This window comes from Actinia tenebrosa, unplaced genomic scaffold (assembly GCF_029948245.1).
Source record: "Actinia tenebrosa isolate PJP-AT-01 unplaced genomic scaffold, QUT_ActTen_1.0 PGA_scaffold4__44_contigs__length_22323623, whole genome shotgun sequence".
NCBI classification, from domain to species: domain Eukaryota; kingdom Metazoa; phylum Cnidaria; class Anthozoa; order Actiniaria; family Actiniidae; genus Actinia; species Actinia tenebrosa.
This window is the reverse complement of record NW_028292581.1, coordinates 16,268,838-16,283,485: the sequence shown is the minus strand read 5'-3', so window position 1 is coordinate 16,283,485 and position 14,648 is coordinate 16,268,838. Positions and strand designations below refer to the sequence as shown.

Sequence of the window (14,648 nt, the reverse complement as noted above, 5' to 3'; positions counted from 1 at the left end):
CTTTTGCGGTTCGGGATGGCACTTTCCAGAGGTGTTTGAAAACATAAGAAAAAATTAAACAATTGATTTTAAGACCTTTTCAAAAGTAATCAAGAAGATATAATTATCCGCCATACAAGAAAAGATGAGACACAAAATAGTTTCAGCTTACTTTATTTTATGATTATTTTTTAAACCCGTTTTTCAATCCGGGATATTGTCTATCAAACGCTTCTTCTATCACCACGGTAACCAGTTACGAACAATAGAAGGATACAAGGCCCTGGTTAAACAACAAAACAAGTTTCCAGAAACATAGTTTCCACATAGACCCCCTCGATGAGCGTTACGCTCTTGGGGTTAATGTATCGACAAAATATGTTGAAATATAAAAAAAAGTTTCCAGAAACATCTTTCCCGTGCGCATGTTCCCCGATGTTTCCAAGTTTAGCCACATGCGAAACATTGCTACGTGCAACAAATTTTGCTTCCAAGACGCAAAAATGTTTCTGCTGATGTCGAGTAGAAACATTTCATGCTTCCAAGACGCATGGAAACAGTGTTTCCCAATGTTTCCTCGTTTAGTCACGAAAGTCAACATTCTAAAAGTTCGTTACTTAGCAACGCTAGCTCTATCTTGAAAGTGCGCATGCGCTAACCGATGTTGAGTAAACATGTTTCCCGATGTTTCCTGACAGTTTTGCCACCTTTGGAAACATTTAAGAAAACACGTTTCTGGAAACATTTAAGAAAACATATTTCTGGAAACATATTTCCTCGTTTAGCCAGGGCCTAAAACTGCAGACAGCGCTCTCAACAAATTAGATAGCCTAATACATGTTAATATATTCAGTTTCATCTCCATCTCCCTCCCACCTACCAATCAGGGATTTGATCTACCTTTTTCTAGGATTAATAAAATTCCACTTACAAACAAAACAAACGCATCGTTGGGGTTTTTCTTTTTTTTTTTTCTTTTTTTTTTCCTTCCAAAAAGTATAATTAATTATATAATTTATTCAATGTATGGGTGATTTTGAGCCAAATATTGCTAAGATTGTCATGTTTACGGGGGTTGTCTGAGAAAACCAACAATAAGACATGAGCCTGATGAGCAATCAGCTTTCATATTTAATCAGTCCCAGAGCCAAGAACTTTAGTTCTAGCAAGAGCTAGCAAGGAGTTGCCGGACTGCGAAAACTAATTCGTAAAATAAAAATCGAGGTAGTAAAACTTGCTATGTTTTATTTCAAGCTAAGGTAAGTCTATATTGTAGGGAAACTAAACTATCAACATTCGAACACTTATCTTCTTTACTCTCCTCTGTTTAATAAAAAAAGAGAACAAGTTGGAAAATGTTTGCAAGACTAAGCCTATCTAAATGGTATTCATAAAAGGGTAAGTTATAAACAGTGAAAAGATGAAAAAACTTACTGACGTTTCGGACGCTAGTCCTCTTCTATCTAAATTGCCTGAGTCCTTTTTCCACTAAATAACAATGTGTGTTTAAACAACCGATTAAGAGAAAAGTAGAATAAGATAAGACTCTTCTTACGTTTGCTGTTTTGGGGAAAAAATAATTTAATATTGCAATATAACTCTCGAGATATTCGCAAACGACCTGTTTCTAACATTATTGATGTTATAGACTGGATTATCGATCTTGCCTTCGGCGTATTTGATCAACTATGTTTTAGTATAATAGAAAGACATAACTAGCTAAAAACTAGTGTGAGCTGCGTCGGTGTTTCTAATGAAACAGTAATGATGAAAAGGTAAATTATACACCGTGAAAAGATGAAAAAACTTACTGACGTTTCGGACGCTAGTCCTTCGTCGGAGTAAAAGAGCAAAACGAAACCGTCCGAAACGTCAGTAAGTTTTTTCATCTTTTCACGGTGTATAATTTACCTTTTCATCATTACTGTTTTAGTATAATAGGGGAATCCTAGCTTGATTTCGGTATTTACTTGAGGTAATAAAAAGCTATTTCATATTATGTGTGTTTCTTATAACGTGAAGTTTAGGATCTTTACAAAGTACATTTTCCTCTGATTTTATTTTTTCATTAGCGTTTGAACAGACGCTAGACTGAGGGTTTTCAATATCTATGACTATGCAAATGAGAAACAGGTGCTCTGACTTCGTTACTTTTCATGAAATAAATAAATGATAATCATAACAAACTAGAAAAAAATTATTTTGCGAGGTTTAAGTTTTCCCACATCTGAACAACAAAAATTCCCAGTGCTTAGTCTTGAGGAAAATGGCCATACTCGATGCTAAAAAACCTGCAATAAACACCTTAGGTACCTTTACCGAGTTCTACATATAAGCAAGTTAAAGTTGCAAGATTGAGGCAAAGAAGTCAAAAAAAGAAAGAAAAAAAATACGAACATAGATTACTATAAAAATATATAAAATAGTTTGTGAAGTGACCCTATAGTATTTCTTTTCTTTAAGATTTCTTTAAAAAATCTCCAGCTGTATAAACCAATTTGCAAAGACGTTATCACATTAAAAATAAAGATTATGCTTTAGTAAATTATTGTATTACACATTTAGGGTTGATATCCGTGTCATAAATCGATGAATAAGTACCATATCAGTGAAGTGGTACGATGTATATCACTTCACTGTAAACTATCATGTTGAAAAAATACTCTCAACTACACCCGTGATTTTCTTTTCCAAACCGCACTTGAACCTATTCGATTTCACCTATACAAATAGACAAACATTTGTCTTAGAACTGAGAGTTTTTCATTTCTATGCAAATGAGAAACAGGTGCTTTGTTTTCGTTATTTGCCAGACTCAAAAATAGATATTTTGAAACGATAATGATTATGAGGCTTTCCAAAGTTCTCGAGATTGGAAGTAATACTAAAACGTTTTTTTATCCTGAATTTCGACTTTTCTCTGATATTCAAGTCTAAAATTATATAACAAATATAATATATTATAACAAATATAACAAATGAGCATTCTTCATGCTATTAAAACTGAAATGAATATCCTGTGCTCATGTCATGTCGAAGTTCACATGAACCGAACCTAATGAAATCAAAGAAGACTGTCTTGTTATAAAGATGAGAGTATGTGGACCGCGTGGCACTAATGAAATAGTAGAAGATAATATAGGTAAGTTGTAGTGCTTGGGAACGAGGTTATTCCGGGCGAAATAGATGTTAGGTCGCGGTAATTATGATGCAAAGATGAGAGTATGTGGACCGCGTGGCACTAATGAAATAGTAGAAGATAATATAGGTCGTGGGTTCGATTCCCAGCGAGGTCGGAAATTAATTTTTCCGAATTTAATTCCCAGGGCTTTCGCCCGGAATAACCTCGTTCCCAAGCACTACAACTTACCTATATTATCTTCTACTATTTCATTAGTGCCACGCGGTCCACATACTCTCATCTTTGCATCATAATTACCGCGACCCTAACATCTATTTCACCCCGGCCTGCTCTCAGTCTGACCTCTAGCTCTTCTGTCTTGTTATATATATTTTCAATTAGGTTCGCTCATGTGAAGTCAGTCGACGCCAACATGAGCCTTAGGTACCTTTGCCGAGTTCTTTATGTGAAGATAAATTACAGTGAGAAAAATAATCTTATTTTCAGACAACCTGATGTTAAATAATTCATTGAATGAAATTATCGCGACTGGGAATTTCGTGTTTTCGGAAGACACAAATTAAGCGCCTCTTAATCGCAAATTTAGTGACTCTTCAGTTTCGCGATTTGAACCAAAATTATATTCTAAGTCACTTTAATTTAGCGAAATTTGTCGAATAAATCATAATCAGATACACACATTCCTTGAACGAAATGACTTCACTTGTAATGATAACAACTAAGGCCCTGGCTAAACGAGGAAACGTGTTTCCAGAAACATGTTAACCGCTCGCATGTTCCCTCGATGTTTACCATTACAGCCACATGCGCAACATTGCTGCATGCAACGAAGTTTGCTTCCAAGTTCTGATGCTGTGCGACAGAAACATTTCATGCTTTCAAGAAGCATAGAAACAATGGTTCCCGAAAGCTCGTTTTTTTAGCAAGGAAAGTCAACATTCAAGTTCGAATTCGTTACTTAGCAACGCTCGCTCTATCTTGAAAGTGCGCATATGCTAACCAATGTTGAGTAAATATGTTTCCCGAAGTTTCCTCATAGTTTTGCCACCTTTGATAACATTTGAGGCAATGTCCACAAGAATCGAAAAAATGTTAGAATTTGTGGCAAGGGTCAACAATCATGATCAAATTCAAAGTTCTTTTAGGTTAGATAGGCCATCATTAAATATGAATCCTAGATTGTTATTTTTTGAGCAAGAGACTTGAGGAGGGGTGAGAAAGGCCTACCTTCAACAGAGGGCTCGTTAAAAAGAAAGAAACCATCTAAGCCAAATTTTGAACTTTTCTATTAAATGTCTACTTTAACACGAAATTTTCTAAATATCGTGGAAACAAAATTAATGACGCCATGAAATTGAGCTTCAATTACTGAAAAACTAAAGAATTATCATGACCATAAGAAAAATTTGTATACTGATATCAGAGCACTAATTCAAGAACAACAAAACGTAAAATGTTTACTCTTAGGCCCTGGCTAAACGAAGAAACGTTTAAAGAACAGGGGCGGCGGAAGCGGGGGGAGGGGGGGGGGGGGGGGGGGGGGGGCCTGGCCCCCCCAGAATATAATGCCTCACACAAAAAAAAAAACGCATGAGATTTGGTTATGATTACCATTATTTATTATTTTGATATTACATAATTTTCTGTATCTAAAAAATATACGATATATCTAGCGACGACTTGCATCATTTTTGTGTCTCTCAGCACAATTGCAAGTGATTTAATGCGCGCAAAATGTTACTGATTGAAATATCACACATACACGTTTGTAATCAAGCTAAACAGGGATGGGGGGGGGGGGGGGGGTCATTTCAAGGTACCGTGAAATATTGGAGTGCCCCCCCCCCCCAAATTTTTCAGCTTCCGCCGCCCCTGAGAAACACCGAGGCAATGTCCACAAAAATCAAAAAAATGGTGACATTGAGTCAATATATCAAATTCGCTCTCCTTATTATTAGATATGAATCCCTGGGTAGTTGGTTTTCAAAAAGGTTATTTCATTTTCGAGAAAACGGCCAGGGAAGAGGTTCTTCGACCCCAGTCCCAAGCAAGCAAGCAAGAGATGTCATAGTCCAAAAATGTCGTGTCCTGTTTGAATTTTTCTTGTATATAGATCTTGATCGGTTTAGCCGGGCTGCTGCCTGTGTTGGAAGTGTTCGGCTTATTGACTTATTGATTTGTTGACTTGTTGAATTTGCACATAATGCCAATAAAGGACTTGTCATTGATTAGCGTGCTTCCATCGAGACTTTGGGTGCCCGCGGTAGGCTGCTTTGCACGAAGGAAGCGTAAGATGTCTTAGGGATAGAGCACTATGTTCTTGCGTAACTCGTACACCCAAGGGCAGATGGATTTAATAAACGTCAGGTTCGAAGTCCATACGACGCCTCAGCTTTGCGGAAGCCTCGGGGTATGGCGCCGTGGAATCTGGAATCCATTTTTTTTTTTTTTTTTTTTTTCATTTTTGTCTCTGGGTTTGATATCCATGGTATTCATATAAGATTTTTTTAAATGCATATTAATATCAATTTGGCAATTTTTTTTTAAGTGTGGCTACCTAATTCTTTTTTTTTTTTTTTTTTTTTTTTTTTTTTTTTCCCATTCATAATTAACAGTTAGTAAGCAATATCGATGGACAAAAAAAAAAACGGGAGCCTTTCCTGATTTAGGATGAGCTCCTTGGACCAGTTTGCTAAAGCACTATATGGCATGAAGATAATTATATTTTTCTTTTCCACAGTAAATGAATACTGCATTTGATGCTCCAAGGATAAAAGACAACCGATAATGGACAAAGAGCATACTAAAACACAGTTGTACGAGCTGAGTCACCGATCACTGGCAGAAACAATCGTAGAGACGGGTTTTCTTGTCTTGATAGCAGTAACAAGTCTTATTGGAAATGCTTTAGTACTTTTTGTGTTTTATAAATCTCCACGCCTTCGTTCCAGGGTTACCAGCTACTATATTATAACACTTGCTATATCAGACGTACTGTTGTCCACAATCGTAATGCCCATAGGAATAGCAGGTGCTGCTTCTGGGCGGGATATTTTTGGGAGCAAAACAGGAGAGGGCATTCAGTGGGTATACACAGAATTAGTTTTTGGATCTGTTTTGACCACGGCCCTCATAGCAGTGAACAGATTCTTCTGCGTGACGAAACCATCCATTTATCGAAAGTATTTTAAACCTCGACCTGCCAAAATTACGATTGTCTCAGCTTGGCTGTTTTCGCTGACTTTTATTGCCGTTATGTATTTGAGTGGGATGTGTACGTTCGAGTTTTATCCTGGCTGCTTTATGCATTTTCCTTCTTTCCGAGATCAGATTACAGCAAATGTAATTGGTGTGTCATACCAAATGTTATTCGCAGTCGTGCCCTTGATCATCACTGTCGTTTGTTATTGGAAACTTTACAAGCATGTGAAGAGCCATAACGTACAAGTGACATCGAATCTTAACGCTGCAAATGAAGTTCAAGTTCCAACACTTTCCAAGGAAGAAATTGCAGTGACAAGATCCTTAATGGCCTTGGTTTGTGGGTTCATCGTCTGCTGGATACCCTGTTCCACAGTCTTTCATCTCGCTACTTACATTAACCTTCCTCGACGTGTGGAGGCAATTATTGTCTACACTTCATTTGCAAGTAGTGCTATCAATCCTATTGTGTATAACGTATTCAACAAACCATTTCGAAGGCAGTTTTTACGAGTTTGTTGTCATCCAATGCAAAACCAAGTAATAGCAGGGGGCAGTGAGCTTTCAAATGTGAGTTCAGCAAAAACCTACCAAAGAGGTGCATAAAAAAGAATCAATGGCGCGATGGAGGAACTTTGAAGAAGTTAATTGAAACTAAAGAATCATAAAATCAACGAATAAAACAATAATAGCATTGTTAATGCCCCCGGAGCATAGCACTAACCAGTTAGAATAGGACGTTTGCACGATGTCATCATTTGACTCCCACTACCAAGATGCTTCGCGAAATGTATTCCCTTATGAGAATAGTAAGACAATTGGTGCTAATTAACTGAACAAAAGAAAGTGTGCAAGGGAGTCTGGTAGTAGAGGCCAATGACGCCATCGTGCAAACGTCCTATTAGTTAGAATAAAATTGAAATGAGGGATCGAAAACTAGAGCGCCGGACAAAAACCCCGTACGTCAGTGAGAGTCCGAAAGAGAACCAACCAAAAGAGGAAAAAAACAGAAAAGAAACCTGGAATACCGAGGTTATTAGTTCTTATTGTGGGGCAACGACAAAGACAATGCAAGTGGTGTTATGATATACCGGCAATACAGATGTGCTATTCTAAATACTAAAGTACAGTGCTGTAAAACTGTAAGGTCTAAACAATAACAATCCCAGAAGGGAAAAAGACTGGTTCCATTTACATAGACATAGATGAGTGATGACTAAACAGTTACAAAGCTACCCGCAAAATTCAAAGCTTCTCTTTCACTTTTTCTTTGCTAAAACAAAAGTAATGTCAAGTACTCATAAACTTGGATTGTGTAGTTCATGCCAGGGGTTGCAGTTCGATTCGTGACTAAACGGAATGTCGGACAGCATATATCTCAAAAATTACATTGTTCACAAGCAATTGCTCTGGATAAATCATAATGCCACTCCGCCCCATTTCAAATTCCTATATATACTTCATTTGTAGCAGATAGCTTATCAAACTTTGATTAAATGCTCGGTTGCAATCTGCTAACCATTAGACTAGTTATCATAATTTTCGAAGTGCGAAATATTCGCGACTCGAAGCCTACTCGAAGCCTATCCGAAGCCTATTCCGGACAAAAGTCAAGTCTAAATGTAACTTTTCTTAACAAAATTCAGTTATAGGTTTGTTCCGCTGTAGGTTTGGTTGTTCAAACGTTACCATATCCGGTTCATACAGTTGTAAGATACTACATGTGCTTATATTATGTACGTAGCCTACCACCACGTGGCTTAAGTGGATAATTTTCCAAGAAAAACCGGAAGACGTCAATTAAGATTATTTGGGACCTTCAGGGGTATGCTTCTCTTAAACTCTCTCTACGCAACACGTTAAACAAAACCCCTAATACTATATATCGTTTTAAAGGTCACATGATACATATTTCGAAAATAATATTAATTCAAAATGATTTTCTAACTTGAAACAATACCGAGCTTCAAACACAAATCGAGCACGTTCCGTAGAGGTGAATTAACGGAAATAGCGTTAAGCGCGTATAGCCAAAACAACCTCACTATGTGAATAAGCAGAAGATAATCTACAAAAGGGTGTGAGCGATTTTTGATATTTTGAGTTTATAGTTTGATGGAGTTTTGTTTAAAGTGTTGAAAAGAGAGTGTTTAACCAAACATACCCCTGAAGGTCTCCAGTAACCTTAAGGACTTATGATGTTAAATACGTGTCTATTCAAAAGGGGTTGACAGCTGCTCAAGGTCAACTTCTAAAAATTCATAATATTCATAATTTTTCATTAAGCGCCAAAATCATGCGCCGCTTCTAACCGTAACGGTCTGAAATCTCAAACTTGTAATCAGTCAAGATTTGGGGACCACTGCAAGAAAACTCGTCACTCGATGAGATGGCAGCCCGCAACAACTACCCTGCAAGGCTTTCAGAGCATCTTAAACCAATGAGCAAGGAGAAAGATGATAGCATGAAAATGTACGCCGAATGGTATTTTGTAGAGACTGTGGATACTGGAAAAGCAGAGCAAATATGTCCATGTGGGAAGCATGGCCTCAGATATCTGTGCACCATAAGAAACAAGCACACCAGAAGTTCCACCAAAGTTGGGACAACTTGTATCGAGTTATTTGACGAGGAGATGAAGGAAGTTTTGAAGCTTGTTTATGGCTTAATCAGCGACACTATACAAGGAAAATATAAAGGTGAATCAACCCCATCTGGCAGACACAGATTTGAGATTCGAGCCAACACGAGGCTGGTGAAGAAAAGCCAATTTTTAAAAAGCCATGTAAAGTACGTACACATATACCAAAAATCCAATGAAAAATGGGAAGTTCAAGTATACTTTCAGGGGACACCCCCGGCCAATCTCAGAAAAGGCGACTTCTATAACCTACGAATGAAATGCACTCGCTGGGAAGAAGATTATGGAGATGGAATGAAAACTGGAATCACCTTTCGTGTCATTGAGTGTTGTTTGCAGGAATAGTTTGGAACATTTTTTTTTCTTGTTCACTCGAACTATTAGTTCCGTTTGGTTCTTGCCTCAGGAGTAGTAAAATCCTAGCTTGATTTCGGTATTTCCTTGAGGTAATAAAAAGCTATTTCATATTATGTGTGTTTCTTATAACGTGAAGTTTAGGATCTTTACAAAGTACATTTTCTTCTGATTTTATTTTTTCATTAGCGTTTGAACAGACGCTAGACTGAGGGTTTTCAATATCTATAATGACTATGCAAATGAGAAACAGGTGCTCTGACTTCGTTACTTTTCATGAAATAAATAAATGATAATCATAACAAACTAGAAAAAAAATATTTTGCGAGGTTTAAGTTTTCCCACATCTGAACAACAAAAATTCCCAGTGCTTAGTCTTGAGGAAAATGGCCATACTTGATGCTAAAAAACCTGCAATAAACACCTTAGGTAAGTAGTATAGGGGATGGGGGTTCCAGCGCAACGACCACCGGAGGATTACCCGTCTAAAGTGAATTCCTCGATTCGTACCGCGATTACCCGCATCCCGTGTTTATGTAGTTAAATATGTTAGTCTATATATGGAGTGCGAAGATTGTAAAGAGTTTGTTTATGACTTTTGTGTAAAGTGCTTGAAACCCAAGTTTGTACCTACTAAGCCAAATAAGTATATTTGTTGTGGTAAGAAAATGCAAATAGAAGACGACACGTCAGCATAGTGCTACGAGTGTGGTAAGAATATTCGTAATGCCGTACCAAATGCTACCAGAGAGCAATATTACGCCAATGGAGGTCGTAAGAAGACCCCATACAAAAGAATAAAATACTTTAGGGACTGGATGAGTCATATCCAAGGTTATCGACCGGTATATTTAGACAACGAAGTAAAGAAGAAAATCATAGACCACTTAGAAGAGCCAACCCCACAAAGTCTACGGAAAACGTTGAAAAAATTAAAGCTAGGGAAATATTACAAAGCTATTCCCTATCTTTTGTCTGAAATTACCGGTAAGTCTATTCCTGAGGTTTCTGATATGACAAAAGCCGAGTGGATGTGACAAAAGCCGAGTGGATGTTTTGTCGGCTGGATAAGGATATTCCTTATTACCCTGACGTAATCTACGAAATATTTAATGAAATCGACTCCAACCACCCCCTCTTGGGATGGATTCCCAGGCGATGACGTCACATAGCAACGCCAACATTCCTCTTCCTTATAGCAACCAGCACTTTCACTTTTAAATTTGAAAAGTACGCGAGGGGAAATGGAATGTAAGGAATTAATTTGCATATGAACCAGACAGCCGGCGTTCGATATGTAAACAAAATCCTGTCTTACTTTTTTCGAAGCAGATGTTTACTGAGCAAGCTTTCTTTGAAGCTCTTCTTTCGCTTCTTGGTAGATCTTTTTGCGAGATTCCTCGGAAAGATCTTTTATGACTGTTTTTTTATTCCTTATGTCCGTCTTTAATTTCTCGTACTTTTCCTCTTCGGCTAAGATAAGCGAGAATTCTAAGTCGTCTATCTTTCTGTCACGCAAAGCCTTTGAAACAAGGTCGGTAATAGTATTTACTTTAGCCCTTGACAGAGCTATTGTCCTGTCATGCTTGGATATTTTGCTTGACAACTGTTTCATAATGCCCGTAGCAACGGCTGAAATAATACCACAGGCTGCCCCAACGCCGGCCAAAGGAACTCCAACGATTATTCCCGGCCCAGTAAGCGAAGTAGCAACGCCGGAGCCCGTTAACACTACGGATATGGACCCTGAAGTTATCGAAATCTTATGTAGCGTACTCGGGGCTCTGACGTACCTTTTTCGGACGTTTTCGTAGTGTTTTGTCTGCCCTTCCAAGTAAGCCAGGATTAAGTTCGCTTTATTAAGGCGAAAGTTTTCAGCGTTTAATTCGTTAGGTTCCGTTATTGGTGCCGTAGTGTGATAATTGGGAACATCTGGGTACAACTTAGGTGCCGATGGTATAACATCCATTATATATAGTATGTACGACGCTTTTGGGAATGATATTGAGGACCAGCCACATCACGATAATCGAGATTACTGGAATTGGAGAGCATTTAGGAAGATGTTTCCACGCGCAGACCCCAGTAAGTTCGAAAGAAGACCCGATGGGGTTTACTTTAAAGGCTCCAGAATGTACAGCAATGCGGACTTGGAGCCAACGCTGGTGGGGCAAATAGACAATCAGCTGCAGCATTCCACGCCTACGGTACCTGTGCAGCATCCCACGGTAACGCCTAAGCCAACGTCTAAGGGTTGGTCAAAGGAATTATTGCTGGGCAGCAGTACTTACCCAATACCCGCGGTGTCATTCGACAAACGTCTAAGTTTGGATTCGACATTAAAAATGCGCATTTCTAACAGCCATTCTTTCCCGTTAAAGGTGCGAGATATCTTCAAAGACGTGCCCATTGTCCACACCACTGCAAAAGAATCTCATGAATGGTTAAGTGGCCCTAACATGCGTTATTGGCCGCAGCAGCTGAACTTTGCGGTTTGGTGTGCCACTAGCGGCTGTGGTGTAAGTGCAAACTTGATGAAGAATTCAATATTTATGTTTCATTTTCACTTCACGGTTAGAAGAATACTGCATGAAATGGGTGTTATTGCGCTGCCAGGAGATGCCGCGTTCTATCCAAGAGATAACAAATACAACGTTCCAGCCTACGACAGACTTTGTAAGGAGTTTGGTGTCGTAGGGAAGGATTTCAGGTGCACCGTGGGCGCTAACAATGGGCTGGGACATATTTGGGCTTATTGGGGGATTGGCGGGCACGAGCTAAGCGATAAGAAAGTGCATACGCTGCGGTTGCAGTGGGACACTGGGTATCACAAAGAAACCTACGACAGCAGCACCTTCTTCGAACCAAATACCAAAACTACTAAGGAAGTCAGGGATGGGCCTTTGTTCAAAGACGAGGGCGGTAAGTATGCCGGGGTAATCCACTGATTATCAAAATTACCAACGACGAGCAAACAAAGCAATACTTTAACTTTATACCCCCAGAAGGTAAAGGACTAACTAGAGCCGGCCTTGCCCGTTTGAACCGCAGCATAGAAGCTTACGTGTATTCTATCCTTGGAGCTCAGGTAAATACCCGATCTAGCATAATTGGAAATACGGGCGCCGCAGAAGAGACGCGAGCCGAAGCCTTGATCTTATTCGAAAGTTCGATCTTGGAGGGCGACATTAGCAAGGGCGTACAGCGTTACCAACTAGCTATACAAAATTCTAAGGCCCGACTGGACTATGCAGTAGCCCCGGGTTGTTGGTTAATGCCTAGTAATTTATCTATAAATACTGGTTCTGTAGTAGGATACAACAACAAACTTCAACGAGCTACTAAGGATATGAAGTTTGGGGTGAATGACGTGAACTCTGACACTCTTAGGAACATTCCTCACTTCGTAGGGAAGCCAAGAAAGTCACACGAAACGAAGCTACCCGTAGTTAAGAAACCATCAAAGAAGGTCCTGCCTACGATACCTGAGGAATATGACCATAACTTACTAAAAGCCGGTATAGCAGTTGCAAGCATTGGTCTGAGTTATTATATATGGCGATGAACAACCCCTACGTAGCTGGAGTAGATTGTGTCTATACGACTTACACAGGCGAGAAAAAATACACCCAGGCGTCTTGGGTTGATGTCACGGGCATGTCCGTGAATTTGAACTACTCAGGAAAGAAGTTAATCCTTTGTAGTATTTGCATTGGCACGAGTAGTCACGCCAACGTGGGCTTTAGGTTCCTGGATGAGAATGGCATACTGCAGCCTATGAGAAATAAGACAAACAACAGGGAGCCTGCGCATTTTTCCGTAGAGCCCAACCCCCAGAGCGCCGAGAATCTTTCCGTTTGGACTTTTCACATGGTCGCCGATTGCCATGGGAAGGTAAAGCTGCAAATGCGCGTAGACGATACGGGAAGGTTACGGTAAATAGCATAGAAAATCAAAGGGATACTATTGATAATCATAAGACCATTAGCACTCTTACGGTGATTAGTCTATAAATATATGAACCCACACGCGAAGGAAGATTGGTTTCTTCATTATTTGGAGGAAAAGGAATACTTACAACAGCAATGGTATGACACCGGGCTGTGGGTGAAGGTTGGGGGCCTGGGATTAATTATGTGTACTATTACCATTAACACGGGGTATTCATGCAATGCTGGGTTTAGGATCGTTGATGAGAATGACCATCCATTACTGCCTTACAGGAAAAAAGATAACAATAGGAACCCAACCCATTTTTCGTCGGAGCCCCCACCGCGAAGCACAGAGGACATAACGTCAATAACTTTTCATATGATAGTTAATTGTCAATACGCGAAGCTTCAGGTCCTTCCCAATGACGTTGCCTACTTTCGAATAAATGGCCAAGGTCCTGCTTCCGCCAATGCTGCTTGGTGCCATAATCCCATTTCTACTATGACTGCCCTACCCCTGGTGCCGAATTATCAAGGCGGCGCGAATACTATCTTTACTTATCCCCAGTCGAGGATGCCTCGGGTACCCGACGACGATAAGCCACCAGTAATATATAAAGACAAGGAATCATCTGATCTTCTTTAAGAGCACTACTCCAACGGCGACAACCAAGATCCAAATGTTGTTGCCCACGAACTTCAACAGTTCTCCGCCGGCCCTAAGTGCCAAGGAAACAACCAAACCCAGCAGCCCAGGAAGACCGGCTGCCATTTTTTCCCCTAAGTCCGTTAGTCCATTGCCTAATTTCTTTACGCCCACGCCTGTAGCCTTAAGCGCGGACAAGATCGCGCTTACTACGCTTGAAATAGCGACCGCAAATGCCAGTGGAACGCCATACTTCAAAAGGGCTCTTTTTACCTTTTCCTTGGTGGTAAGCCCCAGCTCCTTTTCCAGGTTTTCCTTTTGCGCCTGTAATTCCGCAAGGCGTACCTGAAGGGTTTCTGATTCCCTTTGGGCAGCCGACCTTTCCTCTTCGGGACGAGTTTGGTCCGCAACTACTTCTCGCTGCCGCTCTATTTGCCCCTCCAGGTCTTCAATAGCCTGATCTCTTTGCCGAATTTGCTCTTCTTTGGTGTTAATTTTGGCAACCAACTGCCGCCGTTCCTCCAAAGAGCCGGTTATGGTAGTTTGTAAGTTTTTAGCTTCTTCCTTGCTTATATTCAGGTCTTGCAGGGCGAGCTCGAAGGCCTTTTGAGCTCGGTCTCTTTCACGCAGGGCTTTATCCATTTGATTCCTCATTTCTATTATCCTTTCGTTTTTATAGCCAATTTCTCTCTTTTGAGCATCGAGTAGTATTTGGTTTTGCTTCATGTAATCTGCCTCCCTTTCCTCCAACGT

General features: G+C 39.8%; 1 protein-coding gene across 2 annotated transcripts; it reads left to right on the top strand.

The window, feature by feature from the left end:
- The first annotated feature begins 1,058 nt into the window (after window positions 1–1,058).
- LOC148907261 (D(1) dopamine receptor-like) lies at window positions 1,059–9,433 on the top strand. Of its 2 annotated transcripts, XM_089037166.1 has the most exons (3): window positions 1,059–1,238; window positions 1,320–1,377; window positions 5,862–9,433. In XM_089037166.1, the coding sequence occupies exon 3, from the start codon at window positions 5,909–5,911 to the stop codon at window positions 6,926–6,928; it is 1,020 nt and encodes a 339-aa protein (XP_088893292.1). In that variant the 5' UTR covers window positions 1,059–1,238; window positions 1,320–1,377; window positions 5,862–5,908; the 3' UTR covers window positions 6,929–9,433. The 2 variants fall into 2 exon arrangements, with proteins under 2 accessions (XP_088893292.1, XP_088893293.1); XM_089037167.1 differs by lacking the exon at window positions 1,320–1,377.
- Window positions 9,434–14,648: the final 5,215 nt, after the last annotated feature.